This window comes from Coregonus lavaretus (genome assembly GCF_964263955.1).
Source record: "Coregonus lavaretus genome assembly, chromosome: 30".
Lineage (NCBI taxonomy): Eukaryota > Metazoa > Chordata > Actinopteri > Salmoniformes > Salmonidae > Coregonus > Coregonus lavaretus.
Window position 1 is genome coordinate 9261369 of NC_140017.1, and position 16987 is coordinate 9278355.

At 41.2% G+C, this 16987-nt stretch overlaps 1 protein-coding gene across 4 annotated transcripts in view; it reads left to right on the forward strand.

Annotated features, from left to right (window-relative positions):
- Window positions 1–12006: 12006 nt before the first annotated feature.
- Window positions 12007–16987, forward strand: part of tmprss4a (transmembrane serine protease 4a) — a 14401-nt gene continuing 9420 nt past the window's right edge. For all 4 annotated transcript variants that reach the window (XR_014610301.1, XR_014610302.1, XR_014610303.1 and 1 more), the window contains exon 1: window positions 12007–12685. Coding sequence is in view for 1 of the 4 variants with exons in the window: in XM_084148566.1 (XP_084004692.1) it covers window positions 12680–12685 (6 nt within the window). In the remaining 3 variants the exon portion in view is untranslated. The remainder of the gene's footprint in view (window positions 12686–16987) is intronic.

Here is a 16987-nt window from a genome sequence, read left to right on the forward strand (position 1 = left end):
AGTATGAGTCAGTGAAAACGATGAAAAAGGACAGAGAGGGACAGCAAAATAAATGTCCTCCAGCATGACATAGCATAACACAGAGATACAGAAGGGATTCCCACATGCAAAACAATTTGATACTGGGGAAATTCTGAATTAGGTTATCGGTTTCCCAAACTAGATTCTCAACTAGATTAGCGGATACACAGGGGGCAAAATAGATAGCCACTTCCTCTTTCAGTCTCCCCCTAAGTCTCTAACACTACTAATAACGTTTTTATCAGGGGAAGACCTTATCAAATGACAAGCAGTCAACTCCAACTATATTCATTAACCAACATACGGTTTCATGCAATACCATTTATACATGATATCCTAGTTTAATTGAAATAGAACAGATCAGAATAGAGTACAGGTATTTGCACTTTCTCACTAAGTATGACCCCCCAAAAAGACACTGACATTACCAGAATCAACGTAGTCCTCACATGCTGAATATTAACTGTCATTTCACGTATCAAACACATGGAATTTCATTTCTCTCACACTTTTTTCCACATACTGTGAACCATAGCCCTGTTGGTACACCTATAGGCCCTATATGTGACCTGTACAGCAGCCATGAGGGTGAGGAGCTATTGTCTGCTCTAAAAAGGAAGTAGAGTTACAAACCTCCTCCTACTGGTATATCACCCATGGCACCATGCCCTGCTCTCAACCCACAGGTCTGTGTCACCTGTTATGGTAAACACACCGCCTTAAACTCTCACCATCACAGGAATATCACTCCGACACGAGCTCAACCACAGATAAAGAAAAACCTACATTTTATTTTGAATGTCTTAAATGGTTATTTGAAACTCTCACAACACCTCCGTCAGTTTCAATCAATTTCCTGATTGCTATGGGTTTCACAGAAAACAGCAGTGGGAAGGGGGAAATACGCAGATGAAAATACATCATATGGTATCGGGATAGACCATGAGTATGTAAATGTATTGGTGACGTAGTGCAATATTTTCCAAGCAAAGTAGCTGTATATCAGAGACCATCTCCTTCGTCAGAGCAAACTGATGATCTGCCTACTGTGAACATATTAACCCTGATCATCACTAATATAGATCCAGTGTTCCATGGAGTTCTGTACATGTAATGAGCTGGTCGATCTCTGTTCTGTCACGCACAGGGGAAAGGCCAAAAGATCTTAGAAGAAGATAGCCAGTCAATAGGGAAATATTAGCAATACAAATTTCAACAACACATACAAGGAACCAAGACTTCAACAAAGTATCCTCAATATGTTAATTACTTTACCCACACACAGTCACACCTTTATTTACAAATTAGCGTTATCTGTCATTAACAAATACACTTGATACCAAATCAGAACTGGTACGGAAACACATATCTGAGAGACAGATACTGTACGTGGGACAAACAAAGGCAACGAATCTGATGTATAAATGATCAAATGGACCTAAAATGAGCCTTTAGAGGAATGTTCCCTCCAGCTTATAAGAATGCAGATCTGTGGCTTTCTGTGCTTAGCTTGTCGACGAGCAGGCAAGGCACCATTCTCCTTTTCGTCATCAGTACTCTTCCCCCCACAACCAACCCCTGAGTCTCACACTTCTCTGTGTTTTCCACTATCAATAGAGACACCCTAACCCACCATTTGTTCTTCATCCAGAGATGCCAAAGTGTGTCAGTTGAATAGTGGTTAGATTTATAATTTTATTTTCTATTATGATAAATGCAAAATGTAGTATTGCAACAAAGTTCAAATCAACTCCCCTGTCTGTGTTAACTCTGTTTGACGTGGGCCGGAAGAGAGAGTGGGTTGTTTGAGTTTTGTGTGGTGAGATGTGAGTGAGAGACAGAGCATTAGAAACTTTGAAATAACTGATATGCTTCATCTTACCAGGGCCGTACTTTAAAACACACGCTCCTCCATTACTCTGCATCACCCTACAGTGACACAAAGGTTATGCTATGTATGTCTAAGATCAACTTTGTTTGTCCACATGAGATGGAAATTTGTGTTCTGCTTTTTAGCCAACCCCTTGATATATATATACACACGGTTGGAGAGGTTGGAGCAGAGGGCAGCTGCAGTGCAGCGTCCAATGAACAGTTTAGGGGGTTAAGTTCCAAGTGAAAATTAGCGGTAGTTTTATATTCAAACACATTGTCAGATCGACATCAGAGAGCAAGAGAGGGAGAAAGAAAGAAAGTGAGAAACTGTAATCAACAGAGATGTTCTCCTGTGTGATGCAGGTCCTATACTTCATACAGCCACTGAAAGAGAAGGGAGGGGGATACTTCTTTAGGCTTACCTTCCTGTGGACACACACATCAAATAATTTAACAAACAACTCAGCTCTCACACACACGCTCACACAGAGGGAGTGCAGTTCTGTAGAGGAATGATTTGCCACCATTACCATCCCCATTAGTAAACTGCTTGTCAACACACTCACGTAAGCACTTTGTCTTTCAGTGATGGCTCTGGAGAGAGAGAGAGAGAGAGAGAGAGAGAGAGAGAGAGAGAGAGAGAGAGAGAGAGAGAGAGAGAGAGAGAGAGAGAGAGAGAGAGAGAGAGAGAGAGAGAGAGAGAGAGAGAGAGAGAGAGAGAGAGAGAGAGAGAGAGAGAGAGAGAGAGAGAGAGAGAGAGAGAGAGAGAGAGAGAGAGAGAGAGAGAGAGAGAGAGAGAGAGAGAGAGAGAGAAAGAAAGATCCTCTATTGAGAACAGAAACAGATTGTAATCCATGATGACCCTCACTGTTAAGAGCTGTGACCCCTGACCCTCTCACCAAACTTCTGTTTTCCACTTCAGAACAAGGAAGTAATGCAAGTGCAGAGCTTTCTAATGGTTTCAATATGGTAAATCCCACATGGTCGTGACATGCTCGTGGAGATGGTCAGAGCCAAACAATCTCATGGAGGAGGTTAAAGATACATTCAATAACAGTACAGTAACGCTTACTCACACACTACTGATCACAAGGTCAATTCAAGGTCATGGATAATTTTTTCCTGACCACCCAAATCATCAACTGCTTTCTTATTGAATTAGTACTAGTTGAGTTGAATGGGTAAATCTATCATTTGCAATGTGCTGAGCATGCACACACAAACACACACACACACACAAACACACACACAGCCCGCTCTCGTTTAGATCTGGTTGGAATTGACTCCCAAACACAACCATCTTCATAGCTCCCATCAGTGTCAGAGGAGAAACACTGGACAAGTAATACATTAACCACCCAACCTCTTAATTATCTCCACTTCAACAACTCTAGATGGGGAAGGACTCGAAGGTGCACTCTGAGTTACACTTCACTAACACTGTTTACTCACTGTACCTCCCAGGAGTCCCTCAAGGTTTCCCCTATTTACTTTTATATGAAGAGTTACATTACCTAGAGTTACATAAGCGTTACATTAACTGACGCTAGGTAAGTGTTTATGTTAGCGTTAGCAGTCACAGACACAATAGCAGCAGCTCAACTAACGGCTGTGTAATCCAGGAGACCTGGCAAACAGAGGTAAACCTTCCGTGCTCAAGTGATAAAGAACAATTAGCCTACAAACTGAATCTCTCAGTAAAAGTGCAAAGATGTGTGCTGTGGAAGTTCTCTCTGCTACTCTACCGGTATTACTAAACATGTGTAGAGTTGACAATTCAAAAGCAGTAAATCACCAACAGTATCCAACAATCTTAGAAAACAATGAACTTCAAGTTTTAAGAGTGGCAAAGCTAATGTTGAATATATTGGGCACTTTAGGCTACATACTGTACTAAAGGAAGCAAACACACACCACAGTCAACATTTTAACCATTGTATTCCTTTAGTAGAAGCAGTGGTTTAGTTTTTCTTACCCTCCCTTGCTGAATTGCCAGGCTTTCATTTGCCAGGCTCTCCTCTTCTCCTTTTCGTGAATGTTCTGTCAATCACTTGATTCGTGTTGGCATATCTGTCCTTAATAAATCATTGTCCTTAGATTTTGGCACCAGAATCGTCTCCACTCTCCCTGGTGTTCTGTCATGTGTATTTCAATATACTCCCAGCTCTGCATAGCTAGGATTCCTCTGGAAACTGGTCCATCTTCATTCTTTTAGCTGTTTATTCTCTTTATCACCACATTCAGACATTCTCTCTCCATCGTTCTCTATGTCCTCTCTTTCACTCTCATTATTTTACATCTTCTCGAACTCAGGACAGATTGAATGGGTAAGCAATGGCTCTGGCATTCATTATCATACCAGAACAGGTCAGTTCACTTTTATCGGTCATTTACACACATTTTATTAGAATTTTTGGAGCACCACAAATTCACATCACAGATCATCACTGAAACAGAGGTATTGACATGGCAAAAGTCTTGCAGCCATCTTAGAGCCGTGAGTAGCCTTCAGACTTAGACCAGAAACACCTTACCAAATCTAATTTGAACGTTACAATGTGCCTTGCAAATTCCCCATGCATGTATTCTCTCAACATAGTGATATCATCTTCACATAGAGCAGCATTATGTGTTGTTCATTTCCCACTATGTTGACAACAGGCTTCAATGGTCGGCCTGACACTCAGCTCTATATCTGCCACCCGACTCCCAGTCCATGTAAGGGTGACACCTGCTGGCTGATTGTGATACTGCACGTTGTGCATGCACATTCACCACAAATCCTCTCTCAGTTGATTTTCTCCACGTCTGTCTTTCGGAACCTTTGTCACAAACCCAGACTCACCAAACCCATGAAGCTTTCGAGAATCAGCACCTATGCTGTGTAATCATCACATCCTTCCTTGTGCATGTGAATCACTACTTACAAACAGACACGGCCCAAATGATTGAACAATCCTTGCACAACATCATGGGAAAGAGTTGAAAACATTTAATTCATAGTCTTTCATGTTTATTGCCTTTGTGGAGCTGCATTATCCTTTACAACCACTGTTTGTAACAGCTGTCTCTGCCAATAGGAGCTGCTCAGTTGAGCACAGTGGGAGGATAGATATAGAAAAATGAGTGATAGAAGGGTGAAGAGATGAGCTTGAGACTGAGGGAATGGTTCCCCTCAGGAAGACGTTTAGGCTACATGCTAGTCATCAGAGCATTTCCCCTTCTGGCTCATTTCTGGGTAAGATAGGCATGGTTGCCAGTAAGGAACAGTAGTGAATTACCTCACACCAGGAAGTAGACGTTTTGGTAAGACAATTTGGTAAGTATGACATACAATAATAATGGAGAAAGGTGGGTTGAAAGACTCATGAAACCTAGTTCATATAATGAATGATTTCAATGAACTGGTTCCCGTCAACCACAAAAGACACACAATATAGATTACACGCAAAGTCCCAAACCCCATCAGAGCCCAGGAGATATTCAGTGCTTTGAGAAAGTATTCATAACCCTTGATTTATTCCACATTTTGTTGTGTTACAGTCTAAATTCAAAATGGATTACATCTTTTTTACTCTCACCCGTCTACACACAATACCCCATAATGACAAAGTGAAAACATGTTTTTAAATGTAGTTTGTTTGGGTATCTGAACTTTACTTTACTATTTATATTTTGGACAACTTTTACTTTTACTCCATTACATTCCTAAAGAAAATAATGTACTTTTTACTCCATATATTTTCCATGTCACCCAAAAGTACTCGTTACATTTTGAATGCTTAGCAGGACAGAAAAATGCTCCAATTCACGCACTTATTAAGAGAACATCCCTGTTCATCCCTCCTGCCTCTGATCCAGCGGACTCACTAAACACAAATACTTCATTTGTCAATTATGTCTGATTGTTGTAGTGTGCCCCTGTCTGTCCGTAAATTTAAAAAACAAGAAAATCGTGCAGTCTGGTTTGCTTAATAGAAGGAATTTGACATGATTTATACTTTTACTTGGACTTTTGATACTTAAGTATATTATCAATTACATTTACTTTTGATACTTACATATATTTAAAACCAAATACTTTTAGACTGTTGCTCAAGGAGTATTTTACTGGGTGACTTTCATTTTTACTTGAGTCATTTTCTATTAAGGTATTTTTACTTTTACTCAAGTATGACAATTGGGTACTTTTTCCACCACTGCAATTAGGTTAGTATTGTGGAGTAACTACAATGTTGTTGATCCATCCTCAGTTTTATCCAATCACAGCCATTAAACTCTGTAACTGTTTTAAAGTCACCATTGGCCTCATGGTGAAATCCCTGAGTGGTTTACTTCCTCTCCTGCAACTGAGTTAGGAAGGAGGCCTGTATCTTTGTAGTGGTGTTAATAACGTCACCATGCTCAAAGGGACATTCAATGTCAGCTTTTTTTTTTACCTATCTACTAGTAGGTGCCCTTCATTGCGAGGTGTTAGAAAACCTCCCTGGTCTTTGTGGTTGAATCTGTGTTTGAAATGTACTGCTCGACTGAGGGACCTTACAGATAATTGTATGTCTGGGGTACAGAGGTGAGATAGTCATTCAAAAACCATGTTAAACACTATTATTGTCCACACAGTGAGTCCATGCAACTTATTATGTGACTTGTTAAGCCAATTTTTACTTCTACACTTATTTAGGCTTGCCATAACAAAGGGGTTGAAGACTTATTGACTCAAGACATTTCAGCTTTTCATATTTATTCATTTGTAAAAAATTATAATGAAAAACAGAATTCCACTTTGACATTATGCACTATTGTATTTAGGCCAGTGACAAAAAAAATCTAAATGTAATACATTTTAAATTCTGGCTGTAACACAACAAGATGTGTAAAAAGACTAGTGGTGTGAATACTTTCTGAAGGCACTGTAGACACACAGCATTTACACTTATCAACCATTTACACAGAACTGATAACTGTTGAGTGAGACTACTGAGACTATGTTCCTATCTCTGAGCCCATACATAGTTACTGATTAATAGCGTCGGCATAGAGGCCTGACTGTAGGCTACATAAGCCTACACATGTGGGTAAAGAGGGAAAGGCTAATGTCTTGATATCTTGAGGTGGTGAAGAAAAAGCTTCACAGAGAGTATTAGTATCATGAATGATCTGCATGTTATCTATTTTAACCTTGATGTTAGAGAAATTAAAACGTTATCAATACAATTCCTTTCTATATCATCATTACAGAGCAGCCATTTCCCTGAACTGTTTCCTTATATGCAATACCTCTAGCACACAGACACAGGTGGTGTGTAATGTGAGAGTGAGGGGACAAAACACACTGACCAGAAACGAGTCTGAATATGTTTCCCTGGACTCATTCTCACCCACCTAAGCTAAAACAAAAACACAAAGGGAGAGAGAGGTGGGATCACATAAAATGAAGGTACTGTGAAGTTTGCTCCCTAAGTAGGCAGGCTTGAGCAACAGTTCAAACACAGAGAGAGAGGGAAAGAAAGCAGGAAGAGAGGATAGATTCTGGGACTTTCTATTCAATATTGAAGTCAAAGGGACAGAGAAGGTGGAGAGAAGTACAAGCATATTCAAAGCTCACTTCTACATCTGCAGTATTACTATAAGGATCCAGGTGGACCTCTAAAGACAACCAGGCAAACACTGACTCCAACCACCAGAGACCACCTGATCAGGACTGAGGGTGAAAGACTGACAGGCAACAGCGACTGGTTAACCTCATGTAAGAGACACATTTTGATAATTTAATTCTTAAGATTCTAAGCTGTGTTATGACCATCTTTTTTTAAGATGGTCATACCATGGCTCATTTAGCTATTTGATTTTGAATTGTAGGACCCCATTAGGTATAAAAATGTTTTTTTCAAAAATGATTTTATTAAAAATTGAATTTGGCCGTTACTACTATAGCCCATAGAAATGCATTGAATAACACATTAATAAATTAGTAACTTTCGGTCTTATGTAACCATACCAAATGTAAGATATCATACTAATTTGAGTTTCCCGGATTTACATTTACTATGTTACATCTAGTCTATGAGACTATGTTGTGCATTTTTGTGCATTTTTGTGTAAATCAATTATGTGGGGGCACCATTGCTTGTGCAGGCTTTATTTTCTTTCTACATGACAGTCTTGAGAGTGGACAATGGCTGTAGAACCTCATTACGTTTGGTGTGTCTGTTTAACAGAAGCCAAGCCAGATCAGGAGAGAACCTTGATCCAACGCTCATTAAAATAATCTTCAGTAATAGGTTGGTCAATGTCCATTTTGATTGAGCTTGCACTAAGATCTAAAGATACTGATTGTGAAAGACTCAAGGTTAGATATTGGGATACTAAAGCCAATGTAAAAAACCACTCCACACAACTATAGAGCCCTGAGGGTAACATTAGTTCGGCAGTGCCAGTCTGGATAATACTTCACCCATCCCAGACAGTTTTGTACAGACTATGAATACATAGTGTACTTGTAAAATGCCGTTCAACTCCCATGAATCGACCTCATGGAAAGTGTGTCTGTTGTAATGTTGCTATGCAAATATCCACTGGTCAGGAACAAGCAGTTCATTTGGTTTGGATATCTCTGATATGGTGGATAGGGACTTTTGACAGTCAAATAATATTTGGTTTGACACTGTCAGATACTGTCATTGCAGTAGAGATGATTCACATTCCTTTTTTCTCTCTCTCTCTTCCTTCACATATCACTATCTCTGTCTCCCTCTGTTTACACTCTCTATTTCAGTGTCTGAACTTTTTATCACAGGTCGGTGGCAATAACATTTACAATTCATGGTGACACTGCGATTCTACTGTACTATGCAACAGCATTTTGTTATCTATTGCTGACATATTGTTAATGTCTTATTCAGAAGATATTTTGGTTTGACAGGGAGTCGGGACCATGCCCCAGTGAACTTTGAAACCATTAGAAAGCTCTGCACTTGCATTACTTCCTTGTTCTGAAGTGGAAAACAGAAGTTTGGTGAGAGGTCAGGGTCACAGCTCTTAACAGTGTGGGTCATCATTGGATTACAATCTGTTTTCTGTTCTCAATAGAGGATAATCTCTCTCTCTCTTCTCTCTCTCTCTCTCTCCTCTCTCTCTCTCTCTCTCTCTCTCTCTCTCTCTCTCTCTCTCTCTCTCTCTCTCTCTCTCTCTCTCTCTCTCTCTCTCTCTCTCTCTCTCTCTCTCTCTCTCTCTCTCTCTCTCTCTCTCTCTCTTATTTCTGGCTCATTATGTAATAGCTCACTCTCCCATTACCTTTAGGACAATACACAACTACATATGTTCTGCAAAGTAAACCAGGCAATTTACACATACAGTACCAGTCAAAAGTTTGGACACACCTACTCATTCAAGGGTTTTTCTTTATTTTTACTATTCTTTACATTGTAGAATAATAGTGAAGACATCAAAACCATGAAATAACACATATGGAATCATGTAGTAACCAAAAAAGTGTTAAACAAATAAAATATATTTGAGATTTGAGATTCTTCAAATAGCCACCCTTTGCCTTGATGACAGCTTTGCACACTCTTGGCATTCTCTCAACCAGTTTCACCTGGAATGCTTTTCCAACAGTCTTGAAGGAGTTCCCACATATGCTGAGCACTTGTTGGCTGCTTTTCCTTCACTCTGCCGCCCGACTCATCCCAAACCATCTCAATTGGTTTGAGGTCGGGTGATTGTGGAGGCCAGGTCATCTGATGCAGCACTCCATCACTCTGTTGGGTCATTGTCCTGTTGAAAAACAAATGATAGTCCCACTAAGCCCAAACCAGATGGGATGGTGTATCGCTACAGAATGCTGTGGTAGCCATGCTGGTAAGTGTGCCTTGAATTCTAAATAAATCACACACAGTGTCACCAGCAAAGCACCCCCACACCACAACACCTCCTCCTCCATGCTTTACGGTGGAAACTACACATGCGACTACACATGCGGAGATCATCCGTTCACCCACAACGCGTCTCACAAAGACACGGCGGTTGGAACCAAACATCTCCAATTTGGACTCCAAACCAAAGGACAAATTTCCACCGGTCTAATGTCCATTGCTCGTGTTTCTTGGCCCAAGCAGGTCTATTCTTCTTATTGGTGTCCTTTAGTAGTGGTTTCTTTGCAGCAATTCGACCATGAAGGCCTGATTCACACAGTCCCCTCTGAACAGTTGATGTTGACATGTGTCTGTTACTTGAACTCTGTGAAGCATTTATTTGGGCTGCAACTTCTGTGGCTGGTAACTCTAATGAACGTATCCTCTGCAGCAGAGGTAACTCTGGGTCTTCCATTCCTGTGACAGTCCTCATGAGAGCCAGTTTCATCATAGTGCTTGATGGTTTTTGCGACTGCACTTGATGAAACTTTCATTGTTCTTGAAATGTTCGGTATTGACTGACTTTCATGTCTTAAAGTATTGATGGACTGTCGTTTCTCTTTGCTTATTTGAGCTGTTCTTGCCATAATATGGACTTGGTCTTTTACCAAATAGGGCTATCTTCTGTATACCCCCCCCCCCACCCCCATCCCACACCTTGTTACAACTGCTGAAACTATCGGCTATGAAAAGCCAACTGAGAGACCTGAGCCCTAGGACCATACGTCGGGACTACCGGCCGTGGTGACTCCTTGCTGTCCCCAGTCCGCCTGGCCTTGCTGCTATTCCAGTTTCAACTGTTCTGCCTGCGGTTATGGAACCCCTACCTGTCCCAGACCTGCTGTTTTCAACTCTTAATGATTGGCTATGAAAAGCCAACTGAGATTTATTCCTGATTATTATTTGACCATGCTTGTCACTTATGAACATTTTTGAACATCTTGACATGGTTCTGTTATAATCTCCACCCGGCACAGCCAGAAGAGGACTGGCCACCCCTCATAGCCTGGTTCCTCTCTAGGTTTCTTCCTAGGTTTTGGCCTTTCTAGGGAGTTTTTCCTAGCCACCGTGCTTCTACACCTGCATTACTAGCTGTTTGGGGTTTTAGGCTGGGTTTCTGTACAGCACTTCGAGATATTAGCTGATGTACGAAGGGCTATATAAAATAAAATTGATTGATTGAAACGCATTAGGAAGGAAATAATTTCCACAAATTAACTTTTAAGAAGGCACACCTGTTAATTGAAATGCATTCCAGGTGACTAACACATGAAGCTGGTTGAGAGAATGCCAAGAATGTGCAAAGCTGTCATCAAGGCAAAGGGTGGCAATTTGAAGAATCAAAAATATAAAATACATTTTGATTTGTTTAACACTTTTTTGGTTACTACATAATTCCATATGTGTTTTTTCATAGTTTTGATGTCTTCACTATTATTCTACAATGTAAAAAATTGTACAAATAAAGAAAAACCCTTGAATGAGTGGTGTGTCCAAACTTTTGACTGGTAATGTACATAGATTGTTTTGACCCGTGTTGACTCCTTGAGTACATTGTATACCTCAGGTATAACTCCTCTATCGTTTTTAATAGGATGACCACAAAGCCACAGATCTGTATAGAAGTCAGAGTTCGTATGTTACTAGCTCGATGTTGTCTAGCAATTCAGCATTGTTCAATGCAGAAACAGTCTGGCTCACAGGGAAGAAGGTTATTGTTGGGTTACGAATCACTTACAGTATGTAATGGAGCTGTTAGTTGAAATCAAAGAAAAGTGGACCTATTGTTGACCTTTGACTGGAAGGAAGGAAACGTTGAGAATCCAGTACAAGGAAACTGCCAGATTCTTTACTCCAGTGACACAATTACAACATTTGGCAGAAATTTCACCCATGTACCACACTAAGCCTGAGGTGTGGGGGGATATTATATCAAGCTTTTAGCAATATGATTGTCAAATCTCCTAGTGAGGAGGGGTTTAAAAAAGAGGAGTTACAGTAGAAACAAGTTTCTGTCCCAGAATATGATTGTGGTCACGTATGCATTCCTGGGTTATGTCCTCTGGCTCAGAGAGCAAAGTCAGACTGCAACTCCAACTGATTCAACAGACTCCTAATTATTCAGTCAAAACAACATGACAGGACTGACCCACGCCCTCACCTGAAGGCAACTCACTACACACATCAAGTGTTTGTGTTTGAATGTGTGTGTGTGTGTGTGTGTGTCCATCTGTGCACGTGTGTCTGTTCCTGTGTGTCTGTGTGTATTTGTGTGTGTGCATTTTTTTCATACATTCATGGACGAAAGGTAGAAGAACAGAAAAAGAGAGAGATAGCCACCAGATCAGGAGAGGTAGTTTGTGTGAGGAGAGAGATAGAGGAAGTACACAGGTAGAGAGAGAAGGGCATAAGGTGTCATATTACAGATACTAGTTTGGTGTCGTTTAGTGAGCAGGGGCTGGGTCACTCACAACAAATCCCTGTGGATTTCAGCAGCACGGATACACACAGAAACACACAAACGGTCGCTAATACAGCAGCCGACTTTTACAGCAAGTTAGGCAGCCTGCATGATAGATCACGTTTCATTGCCTGTGAATTGAGGGACAAAGAACAGAGTACGAGAGGAAGAGAGAGACAGATAGAGAGAGGGAGAAGGAGAGAGAAGGAAGAAAGAGAGAATAACCATACGGACCGGCACAGAGTTGTGAGAGGTAGAACTTTAGAAGTGGAGGGACAGAAGGCACAAGACGAAGGGAAGGGAGAGACTGTTGAAGGGAGTTCTACTTAGTCCAGAGAGTGAAGTACAGTGCATCCTCTGTACCCTGTGACCTGTGGGTCTGGGCCAGCTGAGATCGGACTTCAGCAACATGAAGGTGAGTAGAGACGGATATTACAGTCTGGGAAAATAGGGGATCAGGCTAATCACCTGTGGAGTAGTATTGATCATCCGTGACCACCCAGCTCTTACTGTGGACTCGTACAGTAGTGGTTTACAGGTTTACAGTGATGAGACTTTAGAGAAAACGAAACATATGGGATAACATGGCCGTGTGTACCTGTATATCAACGTATGGTCTGTGTGTTTAGTGAACAATTATTATAAATGCAAATAGTCCCTTGCAAAGCAAACGATCCTCAAGTGCATTTTAAAGTATTACCATGTTAAAGTATTACTGCCTCATTTTGAGGCGACTGTTCTGACAATATCTAGATTCTTGTGAGATCTATATGTATGAAATAGACATAGATTAGGGTTCTTGTGATTGTACACATCTGTAGTTTTTGCGGTCAGCCTGCAGGTTTATGTAGGAAACTGGTGTGCATTTGCATGTGTATGCCTATGTGTGCGCATGAATGTGTCTGTGTGTGTGTTGTTGGAGATCCCTGCCTTAGATTAAAACTCACAAGTAACCTCTCTAAAGGCCTTTGTTGCTCTCTCACTTTAAAATGCAATCCACAAAGGAGAGAGAGCACCTTTTTATACACAAAAGTGAAACATGCCAAGTCATTTCATCAGTGAAACCTTCAGTGTGGCCCAGTTATGCTTCCCAAGGTTCTTCCTCAATGCAAACTGGGTCTAGTCCCAGTGTTTACTCTCCTGCATGGGCCAAATGGGCAAAACTACCTGAACACACCTCTGTCTTGCTCCCTCACACACTCATATACATCTGCATACATCTGTTTATATGTCACTTCTATATGTTTAACTTATCCTCTCTCTCTCTCTCTCTCTCTCTCTCTGTCTCTGTCTCACTCTGCATATTTCTCTCTCTCTGGGATTTTATTCCACCACAACTTGTAAATGTATGCCAACTGTCTGTCAAATGTAATTCTTGCACTGAGGTCATCATTGACATAGATTGTGTGATTCAGGTTTGTGTTGCAAAGTAGGCGATCCTCAAGTTATACATTTGAGTAAATGAATGGAGAAGGGGCTGCAGTTAGTGATCTATAGTTCATCTGTGGTCTACAAATCACTATGAGTCTCTATTTTGGATAGTTTACTATGTACTGTATGTTACAGAGGCATGTTGTGCAATTAAACTGAACGTCTTTACTTCAGATCAACATGTTCACAACTCGTCCAAAACTCACTCACCTCCGTTCACGCACAATGTGTCTGATACATTCTTAAAGCAACAGTATTCAATTCTCAACTGAGGTAGACACCATATTACTGAACATAACACTGTATATTCCTGGTCATCTTTGATGAAACATTGCAGGTGTTTTGGTTATGGTTGGTACTGGCCAGTCAACTGTCAGCTCCAAGATGTGTATAGTCACATTTCAAGTTGAACTGGCTTAACTTCCTGTTCTCCCACCTCTGTACTCTACCGTCCATTCTTTGTTTCTTCTCCTCTTTGTAACCATATATCCTTATCACAAAGCATGCTCATACTGACCTAGATTAGTTCTTGTTTACAATACATCTACGTGGATGTCACGATCGTCATAATGAGTGGACCAAGGCGCAGCGTGATATGCGTACATCTCTTTAATAGTGTACTTAGCAACACGATACAAATAACCAAAACAACAAAACGAAACGTGAAGTCCTCAGTCATACACAAACCTACACGGAACAAGATCCCACGAATCACAAGTGCACAAAAGGCTGCCTAAGTATGGTTCCCAATCAGAGACAACAAGCAACAGCTGATTCTCGTTGCCTCTGATTGAGAACCACCCCGGCCAACATAGAAACACATAACCTAGAACAGAACATAGAAAACGAAACATAGACACAACACAAAGAAACTAACACCCTGGCTCAACATACAAGAGTCCCCAGAGCCAGGGCGTGACAGTGGAGAGTCCACCAACCAGCACTGTCTCCATGACTCATGCAAATTATACCAAATCTTTCTCTGTGTGTGAGTGTGTTATTCAAATCAACATTTACATACTGTGAGTGTGCACAGGAATGCACACTCACACACTCAGTGTTGTGTGTTATTGTTATTCTTATTGGAGCGATCTGGCATGACTTTGATGTTCTTAAAATTTTTCCTAAATGAGCCAGCATTTTCCTTTATGAAAGACTGATATCAAACCCTGTAGCCTTCCAAATTATTTTATGTAATGGAAGATTATACAGCAAATTAATCAAATATCAATATGAAACCAGCTTTTTAGGTAAACTAGAATAACTCTGGTCTTACATATGGAAGCACTCCAAGGCAAATGAAACGCAAACCGTTATCTAGCAGTTACTTAATTTGAAGCTTTGCCATAGAACGCTTACAGTCAGCTACAGTGTGTCTGCCTCTCTGATGCACATAGCCTTTGTGTCAAGCTCAGAGATTGTATTTGACAAATGCTTTGACCAGAACAAAATGCTTTGTGAATCTCTTCCTCGCTTATACAAGAGAGTATCAGAGTTTGCTCTGCCTAATTTGACGCCCCCATTGCCTATTCCTACGAGGATAAGGTGACCTTCTCCCCAAAAGACACTCCTGCCAAAACCAAAACATGGGCCCCAGGACCCTGCCATAGAGAACCAGAACCCCCCCCCCCATTCTCACTAAAGGTATGTGATTTGTGTTAAACCTCATCTCAAAGCTCAGCCCCCAACGCCTTTAGCAACAGGGCGTCTTTAACTGTTTAGGATTGTAAATGTACAGTATATGTATATCTGACTTCTGGTCTTCTTCGCCCTGTCCCTCACTGTAGCCACCACCTGTTTATTTTCCCTCCATACAGTATGACCCTCCTTATCTGCATGATAGTGTATTGTATAGTGGTGTCCATATTAGGACAGCCTCAGTGTCAGCAGGACTTGGGTTCACTGTTGCTGAGTGTGTCAGGAAGAACCAGGTGGCAGTTTGTAGACTGTATTGGTGTGGTGACAGATTTGTACAGTATTTGTGGACCAGTTGGAGAGATTGGACAAAATAGCCAATACTGTAGATACCTAACAGACTGTTTGAGACACCAGTCATTGGTTTTTTGGGATGTTGTTGTTTCACCAGTGAGCAGGTTTCATTCAATGAGACAATGACTTATGACTCATGAGAGTTATGATGGCAGGTACTTGTGAACCACACCCACACCCGAGCCTGTGTCATATGACTATCTCTGTCCCTGTGTCGGACTGACATGGGAATTGTGCCCACAGCACTAGGAGTGACAGTCAAACACAACTTTGTGATGGGAGGCACACTGTGTTGTTGTGTGTGTGTGTGTGTGTTCCTGATCCAATCTGTCATGCCTCTCCTCTCTAGACCCTAGAAGCTCACAATCTTACACCCTGTCACACGTTCTGCACTGAGCACATTATGATCCACTTTGTCTCATTCTCTCTCTCTCTCCCTCTCCCTCTCTCTCTCTCTCTCTCTCTCTCTCTCTCTCTCTCTCTCTCTCTCTCTCTCTCTCTCTCTCTCTCTCTCTCTCTTCTCTCTCTCTCTCTCTCTCTCTCTCTCTCTCTCTCTCTCTCTCTCTCTCTCTCTCTCTCTCTCTCTCTCTCTCTCTCTCTCTCTCTCTCTCTCTCTCTCCAGACTGACACCTGGCTTGCAGAAGAAAGCAATATACCATTAAATCCTAGACAACAAGGTAAGCCATTGTAGTGGAATTTATTAATTTTGCAATCATATTGCACAAGTGTTGCATAATATGCAATATCATACTGTCCAATTATACCAATTATATCATACTGTCCAATTATTATTAAATGTGTCTATATTTTAAATAGCTCCAAAATGCTGATTGTTCTTTCTCTATCTTCCTCTCCCTCAGTTGTAGTGCAGCCTGGTCGAAAAAGAAAGCTCATGACGGCTCCGAATTCCCAGAAAGAGAAGTCCTCGTCGAGGAAGAGGGTCCTGATCACTGTGTTGATGGTACTGGTAACGCTGGGGGTCCTGGTCACAGCTGGCTACTTCAGTGAGTCCAGCTTCAACATCCATCATAACGCATCCCAAATGGCACCCCTATTCCCTACATAGTGCACTACTTTTGAACAGGGCCCATATGGATCAAGAGTAGTGCAGTCAAAAGTAGTGCACTATGTAGGGTATAGTGTGCCGTTTGGGACACAACCCATATCTACACCCTCTCCTCCCCTTAGCTAACACAAGACATACTAGTACCTCTCCCCCGTACAAATGCTCAATGATTCAAAATCAAACTACAGCAACATTTTTAAATTTGATTCCCCAAAATGTTTGTGAATGTAT